The sequence below is a fragment of the Balaenoptera musculus genome, chromosome 8, assembly GCF_009873245.2.
Source record: "Balaenoptera musculus isolate JJ_BM4_2016_0621 chromosome 8, mBalMus1.pri.v3, whole genome shotgun sequence".
Taxonomy (NCBI): Eukaryota; Metazoa; Chordata; class Mammalia; order Artiodactyla; family Balaenopteridae; genus Balaenoptera; species Balaenoptera musculus.
The window spans coordinates 102,194,658-102,203,446 of record NC_045792.1 but is presented as its reverse complement, the minus strand read 5'-3'; the positions used below and the strand labels follow the sequence as shown (position 1 = coordinate 102,203,446).

Genomic DNA, 8,789 nt, shown 5'->3' with positions numbered 1-8,789 from the left:
CCACCCCTGTGTCTCCCGAGGCCAGGGCAACCCCCATTAGAGGGCTTCTTCCTCCTCGGACACTTTCTTGCAGCCTTGGTAATGGTAATGGAGTTTCTCGGCAAGCAGTAAATGGTGGAAGGAAGGCAGCCTTTCCGGCCTCTACCCTTGATTAAAGGAGCGGTCTCAGCCAAGGGACCCTCCCTAGGGCCTCTGCTTTGAGGAGGTGCTGAAAGCAGCTTTAGCTGCCCTCTGGTGGAGGGGGGCCAGGATCCCAAGAGGGGTGGGGCTGGGGAGGCCACAGCCTGAGGCTGGAAGGATGAAGAGCAGCAGCGGTGACAGGTTCAGACAGGAGAGCAAGGGCTGGGATATGGTCTTGGAGCCCTGACCTCAGCCCCAAACCACCAGAAGTCAGCAGAATCTGCCCCTCTGAAGAGGCTCAGGGCAGGTAAGTGACTTGCCCAGGGCCTCGAAGCCTAGGGCAGAGGCAGGATTTGAACCCAGTTCTTCCACTCCAAGGTTCTGTGCTGGGCAGCCCAGCCTCCAAGACAGCTGCAGGCCATCATGGCCATCTGCACTAACTGTTCACAGGGTAGGCGGCCATGGGAAGGGACTGGATGTGCAGGGGAGTCAGCCCCAGGAATCTGGGAGTGCCCTGGGGGTAGCACAGGAGGTGGAGAGAGGGAGAGTCAGGAAAAGCATCCCTGGCTCTTCCCTGTTCAGCCTAGAGAATCCTCAGGGGACCCCTGAAATTTGGACATGACCGGCAGCCTTCACACCAGCCTTGAGGGGAGGAGGGACAGGAAGATCATTGCTGAGGGTCATAGCATCTGGGGGGTGCAGAGCTGGGACTGGTACCCAGGTCTTCACCGCCAGTAGGTTTCACTCCCACAACAAGCTATGGTATATCCTCTCTTGTAACTGTGAGCTCCCCAAGGCCTGAATCAATGCTCCAGTTCAGAAAGAACAGACCCGCCCCAATGGGGTGAGGTGGGGTGTGGTGGGGAATTTGGACGTGGGTAAGTTGCTTCTCCCATCAGGCCAAGCTCAGAGCCAGAGGCCAGGCTGGGGATGGGGCTGTCTTTGAACGAGTGGGTCCTGCCTAATCCGCAAGAGCAGGGTCAGTCCTTCCCTGGCCCCCCAGGCTGGCCAAAGGGAGGCTAAGGCCAGAATGGGGGCTGGAGAGGGAGGAGGTGTCAGCCCGTCACCGAGCCACATTAACCTGCCCCCTACCCTGGCCTGAATCCCACCACCACCATCACCACACACACCATTCTCAGCAGTGCCTTCTCATTATCTATTCTCCGCAGCTACAAGGTAAGCCTACAGTCCTAGGTTTGAGTTTGTCTGCAGCACCAGCTGTGTGACCCTGGGCCAGTGTCAACCTCTCTCTGAACTCCACCTACTGCAGAGGACTTCTCTGGCATCCAGAGAGAGGGTGTCTGTGAGGGGTTGGGACTTACTGCCTCTCAGACCCTGAGACTCTGGTTGGGACTGCAGAGGGTGAGCCTGCTGTCTGTGGAAGTATCCCAAACAGAGCTCCACAGCCTTGTGCAGTGGTATGAGTAGTGATTTTGTGTCAGGGGACCTGGGTATACAAGCTGAGCTCCATCTCTATCTGGCTGTGTGACTTAACCCCTGTGGTTCAGTCCTTGAATCTTCCATGCACTTTCCTATTTAATCTTTGCCACAGCCTTCAGAGGAAATGGATGCACAGAAGAAGCCATTCATTCCTTCATTCGGTCATTTGTTCAACCAATAGTTATCGAACACCTACTATGAGTCTGACCTAGGTGCTGAGAGTTCAAGAGTCAGGTAATTTGCACGATGCATGTGGGTTTGAAGCCCAGCAGGCGCACTCAGCCATGGGCATCAGCAGTAAACAAGGTCCAGACAGGTCTCGGCCTCATGGAGCTCATAGTTGAGAAATGGGAGACAGACAATGAACAAATGAATGAGAGACACTATTTAAAAATATGGAAAATCAAAGCAGGTGCGGGAATGAGACGCACGGTCTGCTTAAGAGAGGTGGGCCAGATAAGGCGCCTGTGAGATCTGAAGGACAGAGGAGGCCGCAGGGCGAGGATCTACCGGAGAGCGAGGGAGGTGCCCTCACACTGGAACCGACTATGTGGAACCGACCGGAGGAACTCTCATTAGGGTCAGCTGTTATTATCTTTATTATCGTGAGTACCGGCTCCCCCACTTCCCAGCTCTTTACACCTCAGTTTGTACACACAGAGGTTGCGGGGTGCAGAGAACCGCGCCCTGTGGAGACCAGCCCTACGAGAGCGCTCCAAACAAGTTCTGCGCTTCCAGGACCCGGTTCCGCTCCAGAGGAGGGGCGGCCATGGGGGCCGGACCCTGGGGACTACATTTCCCATAATTCCGTCCCCCGCCGCCATCTTGGCGGGTGGGCGGTGGCTGCCTGGGGTCTGGCCCTTCAGGCCGCCCGGATGGCTCAGCTCACCCCCAACCTAGGCCTCCATCATGGGGGGCGCGGAACCCCGACGAGTAGGGCGTCCGGTGACCTGGGCAGCGCCTGCCCGCCTTCTCCACTCCTCCACCCCCGGGCGTCCGGCCCACGTGTCCGTCCGCGCGAAGAAGCCTGCTCTTTACCCGCTGGCCAAGGGCCTGAGGACCCAGAAGTCGGGGGCTCCCACGTCTCTTCCTCGGACCTCTGTCCTGTATACAGTGCCCACACCCCTACATTCTCAGACGTCCCCTGTTTTTGCTTCAGTGAGGTCAGAACACTAGGTTCCCCGCAGGAGCGCAAATCCGGCTACCGGACGCTTCGAACGCCTGGGCTTGGGGCAGGAAGGTTAAAAGGGATAGCGGACAGCTAGGTCCAAACCTCTAAGTACTAGACCCTCTCCTAGCCCCTGCCCGGGGGCGGGGTAGAGGTGAGGGGCCTGCTGCAGGACTGTCCCTTTAAGGGGGTGTGGTCGGGGGGCGGGGGAAGCGATCGAGACAGAGAAAGCGGCTTCGGCTGCGGCGGCTCGGGCGGCGGCCGCGGGGGACAAAGGGCGGGCGGATCGGCGGGGAGGGGGCGGGGCGCGGCCAGGCCAGGCCCGGGGGCTCCGCATGCTGCAGCTGCCCCCGGGCGCCCCCGCCGCCGCCCTCGCCGCGGAGCCGTGCGGAGCCGAGCTCACGAGCTAACCCGAGCCAGCGGCCCGGAGCCAGCCGGCGGGCGTCCCGGAGGCGGCGGCGCAGGGAGGGGCCCGACGCGCGCACGTGGCCCCGGCGGCCGCCATGGCGGACAGCGGCCCCGCAGGGGGCGCGGCGTTGGCGGCTCCGGCCCCTGGACCCGGGAGTGGCGGCCCAGGGCCCCGTGTCTACTTTCAGAGCCCCCCTGGGGCTGCAGGCGAGGGCCCTGGCGGCGCGGACGACGAGGGCCCAGTGAGGCGCCAAGGGAAGGTCACGGTCAAGTACGACCGCAAGGAGCTACGGAAGCGCCTCAACCTGGAGGAGTGGATCCTGGAGCAGCTCACTCGCCTCTACGACTGCCAGGTGTGTCCCCCACCCTGCGCCGACACCCTAAAATCGGTCCCGATTCGGGCCGCCTGGGAACCCCACCTTGAGCCCGCCTGTCACCCGGAGTCAATGGGCGCTCCGCTTCCGCGCGCTCCCCAGCTCGCCGTACTCCCCGCCCTCAATGTATGTTCTTTCTTGTCTGACCTAAGTCACTCCTTTCTTATCTGCTGCCTTAGACAGGAGACTCGGAGATTGTCTGGGCTGGCGGGGAAAGGAGATCTACCTATTGCCTGCTAGCCTAGACTGGTTAAAAGGCGCTAGCTAGCCTGAGTGGTGGTGGTACGGGTCTTGCCTATTCTCATGGGCTAACCTGGAGCTCCATCTTGCCATGGGGGGTAGGGTAGCCCACTCTCTGGGTTCTAGTTCTCCACCCTATGACTCCTTCCTTGATCAAATGGTGACTCAGTCCCCGGGGGGCAGGGTGGAGGAGTGGGCTTGCCCTGTGCTGCCTACCCTAGTGCAGCCCTGGGATGCAGCTGACTCCAGACCGGAGAGATGCTTCCTGGGGGGGGAGGGGTGGCAGGCACCCCCTCCCTCAGCAAAGCATGGGCTCTTTGTTCCCCCTTTACCAGGCCTGGGTCCTTCCCACTGACCCCTCACCCTTCACTTCCTCTTCACTCCTGGGAAGCTGTGACAGGTGTTTGGGGGAGGGGAAGGGGCTGTGATGAGTTGGGACAGCTGGCCCCACCTGTGCTCTGGTTGAGATGGGGGGCCCGGAAGTTGGGGAGACACATCTGCAGGGTTCCCAGCCCAGGATCCCCAGCCCTAGCTGTCTGGCACCCAGGGTGCCCAACTGGCAGGGACAGGAAGCTCCCCCCCTCATTGGGCAGTTTGCCTTGGCACAGGCCTGATCTGTTTTCTCCTCGGAGCAGCTGCCGCTGTCTGCTGGGCAAGAGGGCTGGCTCATCTGCAGTAGGGCAGGGGCCTCAGCCAGAGAGCCCCTCTCACACCCTCTCTCCCAACTCACGCCCTTGTCTCTCCCTCCTCCCCCACCCCTACCCCAGGAAGAGGAGATCCCGGAGCTGGAGATTGACGTGGATGAACTCCTGGACATGGAGAGCGATGATACCCGAGCTGCCAGGGTCAAGGTGAGAGGGGTTGGGGGGCAGCAGGGCCAGGTCAGGGGAGCAGGGAATAGAGGGGTGCCTGGAGGCACTGCCCCGTGGGTAGGCAAGCCTCTGGAGCCAGGCCTTCTTTGGTCTGAGTCAGCCAGTTCTGTGACCTTCCTGGGCTCAGCTTCTGGCTCCGTCAAATAGGGCCAGTGGTACTTGCCTAGCTGTTCAGTAGCTGTGGCATCTCCTGTGCCTCAGGGTGGCCCCAGTGCGTTGGAAGAGGGTATAGGTGAACTTTAGGCCCGTGTTCTAGAGACTCATAGTTATACTTTTCCCCCATGCCCCATTAGGAGCTGCTGGTTGACTGTTACAAACCCACTGAGGTAAGGAGGTGGTTTCCCCAGAGGGTGGGGTGAGGAGCCTGGGGTCCTGTCATCTTGGGTTCTGGTCTCCCTAATGTCCTCCCTCCCTCCAGGCCTTCATCTCTGGCCTGCTGGACAAGATCCGGGGCATGCAGAAGCTGAGCACACCCCAGAAGAAGTAAGGGTCCTCGACCCAGGTGAACGGTGGCTCCCACAGGACAATCGCTGCCCTGCAACCTCGTAGCAACAGCAATACCGGGGGGCCCTGCGGCCAGGCCTGGTGCCATGCGCAGTGCTCCCCGTGCCCCTGGCCCAGGGGCCTCTTCCCTGCCCCCTCAGTTTTCCATTTTTGGGGTTTTTTATTATTATTAAACTGACGGGACTTTTTGTGTTTTTATATTGACTGCGGCGCGGGCCCTTTAATAAAGCTAGGATATGCCTTTGGTGCAGTTAACAGGCTCGCCTGGTTTCTTTTAGGGGGGGACACACTGCTCTACAACTGCTGCCAGCTCAGCTTCTCCCCAGGTGACCGCAGGCCTTCCTGAGGGCCACGTAGCCATGGCGATAGCCCAGTGCTGGCTCCCAGACCAGGATCTGGAAGTGGCTGGGGAGTTGGGGAGGAGCCGTGTTGCTACTGGCAGGCAGGAATACTCCTTTTTCCCTCTGGACAAGGGCCACCACGTCACCCAGGGTTTGGCCATCATGACCTCCATGCCACTGAACCTACTAGACCCCAAGGCTCTGCAACCAGGAAAGGAGAGGGAGGGATGGGGGGAGGATGAGGGAGAGGGAAGGCTGAAGCTGTGGTTTCTTAAGTCTCCAGGGCCCACAGACAAACACAGTCTCACTTCATGGGCTTTAAAGTTTTTTTCTTTCTTTAAACAGTCTGGTCCCTGATGGGGGCCTCTCCACCACCCCTCCCCAGTTTGGCTACAGTTCTGAACGTCGCTCGATTTTGAGCAGCTCCACCTCGAACACCAAGGTTGCACCTCCTGCAGGGGAGAAGTGGGATCAGAATGAGAACCAGGGCCACAGGGAGATGGAATGGGTGCAGGAGATGGGGGGCAGGAAGGTTTATTACCTGGAATCTTTGGGGGAGCTCCCCGCTCTCCGTACCCTGCAAAGATGCACAAAGAAAGTGAGCCGTGGCCAGGCAGAGTGAGGTGTTCTGCAGACAACGAGGCTGAAACCAAGCCTCTGCCCATCCCAGCACAAGGCCAGAAATGGAAAAGGTGTAATGGATTTGGGAGGGGGCTGCTAAAGGTCTTGTAGAGGGCAGAGAGTGGGCACCAGAGCCAAGCGTCCCAAGGGTCTTGCCCTGTCCTCACTGCTGGACACAACTAGACTTGGAAGTGGCATGTATTGAATGGATTGAGTGGAGATCAATGCAGAGGCTGAACCAGTCTTCACCCTTACGTAGATATAACCCTGAACTCCTTATCCCCACTCAGGAAGGGCCTCTTACCTAGCTCTGATGGGATCACCAGTTTCCGCTTTTCCCCCTCACACATCCTGTAGGACAACACATGTTCAGCATGTGGCAGCACCCAGGCTCCCTGCCCCCACCCCATACCTGGAGCTTGCCTCCCACAGTTCACCTCCTGGACCACAGCCATGGCCCCTCGACTCACCCTAGGAGCCCCTGGTCCCAGCCCTTGATGACCTGGCCCGTGCCCAGGGAGAAGACAAAGGGCTGGTTCTGGGGCAGGCTGCTGTCAAACTCTGTTCCATCTTCCAGCTTACCCTGTGAGACCATGGGAAGGCCAGTGAGGAGGAGGGTCTGCTCTGACACCCCCACCCCCAGGTGCTCTTCCCATCAAGGTGGCAGCCCACAGCACTGGCGGCCATAGTCCTAGAAAGAGACAGCACCTTGGGCAGCTCACAGTACATTGCACTGCTTGCTGGTGCCAGTTGGGATTAGACAGTGAAGAGCAAGATAGGATCATGCAAAGTAGATGAGACTTGCCCAAGGGTCACCCACCTTTTGGCAGACAAACCTGGCTCCCAAGTCCTTTCTGGTCCCCGGAAGGCCCACCCACCCACAAAAGCTCCACTCCCTCACCCACCGTGTAGTGCATGTGCAGGACGTCCCCTTTGCGTGATTTGATGGGACAGTGGTCTACCCGTTTCTTGACTCCGATCTGCAGCTTCCGTTTGCCCTCGGCCCCGGCGGCCGTGACCAGAGCACTCAGGCAGATGGACAATACTGTCAGGACCCAGCTCAGCCTCATGTTTCTGCGGGGACAGACCCCGACCAACCAACCGGGGGAGAGGAACGGGAGGGCATGGAATACGGGCAGGTACCAGGAGGATTCCACCCCACCGTACCTTGCCTGCCCCTGGGGATCCCCTTGTCCCGGGTCACCGCCCCCTCCCCCAGGCTCCGCGGCCACACTTACCAGTCCAGTGAGAAGGGGGCTTGCCCGAGGACCCCAGCAGCGGGGGGAGGGAGTCAGGGGAGGCCACAGCAGCCAGGGTCCAGCCCCTTTGCTCACCCCCTGCCCTTCCGTCCCTCCCAGTCCCCAGCTCTGCTCTTCAATTCCCCCCCGTCCCTTTCCGCAAAGTCCAAACCTTATCTGGCTGCGCAGCAGTTGCCCCAACCGGGCGACCCCATTCACGCCACACCCAATTGCCTCCCGCCCAGCACACCCACACCTCTGCGGCTGCCGCAGGGGGTCGGCCCCGAGGCACCCACACGTCGCCACTGGGTGGCTCCGGGGAGCCCCTGTCCTCCGGGGGTACCCCCCAGGCTGGTCCTGTGCCTCCGCCCGAGGCGCCGCCCCAACTCTGAGCCCTCGGGGGCCTGCGGGGCACCCACACTGGCCCCGTGTCGGGTGGCCGCCGAGCCCGCTCCACCCACACCACCTCTCCCGGGGGAGTTTTCGGCCTACCGCGTCCCCAGGCACGGCCACCACGGAGACCGCCCCCGCGTGGACGCCCCGGGCCATTACCTGGGCCTACCCCTTCGCTGGGCTCCTTAGCCCCACCCTTTAGAGGGCGTGGTTCCGCCCCCGGCCCTGTAGTCCCGCCCCCGACAGGACTAGACCCTTTTTCCTGAACTGTAGCCACGCCACTCACCGGCTGAGGCCGCGCCCCCGGTGCCTGGGCTCCTTCCCCCTCGGTCTCCAAACCCGAGGCTTCTCCTTCCGCCTGTTCCAGCTCCTCCTCCAAGGGCCGGTCTCCGTCCCTCACCAGTCCTAACCCCGCCCCCCGCCCTGGAGCTCCGCCTTCCACCGACACAAGCTCAGAGGTCCCGCCCGTCTCCGTTCCACGTCCCGCCCCGACTCCCGGAGCCCCGCCCCGTGAGGCGTGAGAACCCTCCCCCTGCGGCATCCCCAGACAGCTCTGACCCCAACCCTCAATTTCCTCGTAACCTATCCCTTGTTGACACTCAGAGCCCCGGCCCGCTCCTGCCCCGCCTGATCCAGCCTGCCCCCTTGCACCCCGGCTCCCCACAGCCCGGGCTGTGGCCCCCGCTCACCTCCTCGCCGCGCCCCCGGAGTCAACCCCAGTCGTGCTGCAGTCTCTGCGCAGGCGCGTCATCGTCGCCACCAGACCCGGCCACGCCGCCCGCCCTCATTGGACCGTGCGAAACCCGCGGCCACACGCCCGCCTGGGCGGCCTTCTCTAGCTCCGCCCCCCGCGCCGCCATGTGACTTATGCGTCATGTCCGGTGGCTCTGTAGTCCATAAGGTTAGGTGAAAGTGACTTCTGAAAGGGCCGAAGGCACTTCCGGTCGAGGTGAAATTAAGGTCAGGTGGGCGCGGGTTCGCGGAGGGGGTCTTGAGACGCCATTTTATGTCGCCCCCACCCTCTCCCACGGCTCTCCTGTTTGCCCCTGAGCCTCTTCAGGATCCACAAT

At 61.4% G+C, this 8,789-nt stretch overlaps 2 protein-coding genes across 7 annotated transcripts; one reads left to right on the top strand and one right to left on the bottom strand.

Moving 5' to 3' along the window:
- The first annotated feature begins 3,048 nt into the window (after positions 1 to 3,048).
- PPP1R14B (protein phosphatase 1 regulatory inhibitor subunit 14B) lies at positions 3,049 to 5,381 on the top strand. The gene is given in 6 exon segments (XM_036861983.1): positions 3,049 to 3,097; positions 3,100 to 3,206; positions 3,208 to 3,489; positions 4,518 to 4,601; positions 4,916 to 4,948; positions 5,041 to 5,381. Coding segments are annotated over 6 exon segments (609 nt in total). The 5' UTR covers positions 3,049 to 3,063; the 3' UTR covers positions 5,110 to 5,381.
- A 398-nt stretch (positions 5,382 to 5,779) lies between these two features.
- Positions 5,780 to 8,518, bottom strand: FKBP2 (FKBP prolyl isomerase 2). 6 transcript variants are annotated; one of them, XM_036861985.1, is made up of 6 exons: positions 8,409 to 8,518; positions 6,994 to 7,162; positions 6,559 to 6,671; positions 6,393 to 6,439; positions 6,009 to 6,044; positions 5,780 to 5,919 (listed from the first exon to the last, which is right to left on the bottom strand). In XM_036861985.1, exons 1-6 carry the CDS (start codon positions 8,468 to 8,470, stop codon positions 5,858 to 5,860), a joined length of 489 nt encoding a protein of 162 aa, XP_036717880.1. In that variant the 5' UTR covers positions 8,471 to 8,518; the 3' UTR covers positions 5,780 to 5,857. The 6 variants fall into 6 exon arrangements, with proteins under 6 accessions (XP_036717880.1, XP_036717882.1, XP_036717884.1 ...); XM_036861987.1 differs by lacking the exon at positions 8,409 to 8,518 and adding an exon at positions 8,006 to 8,107; XM_036861989.1 differs by lacking the exon at positions 8,409 to 8,518 and adding an exon at positions 7,879 to 8,066.
- Positions 8,519 to 8,789: the final 271 nt, after the last annotated feature.

What these genes read in the sequence shown, in the direction of transcription:
- FKBP2 (XM_036861990.1), bottom strand. Translation starts at nt 7,875, where the DNA reads ATGGCCCGGGGCGTCCACGCGGGGGCGGTCTCCGTGGTGGCCGTGCCT. An exon ending in TGGGACCAGGGGCTCCTAGG is followed by an intron (nt 6,440 to 6,558) that starts GTGAGTCGAGGG and finishes GTTGTCCTACAG; the next exon opens with GATGTGTGAGGGGGAAAAGC. An exon ending in AGCTCCCCCAAAGATTCCAG is followed by an intron (nt 5,920 to 6,008) that starts GTAATAAACCTT and finishes TCTCCCCTGCAG; the next exon opens with GAGGTGCAACCTTGGTGTTC.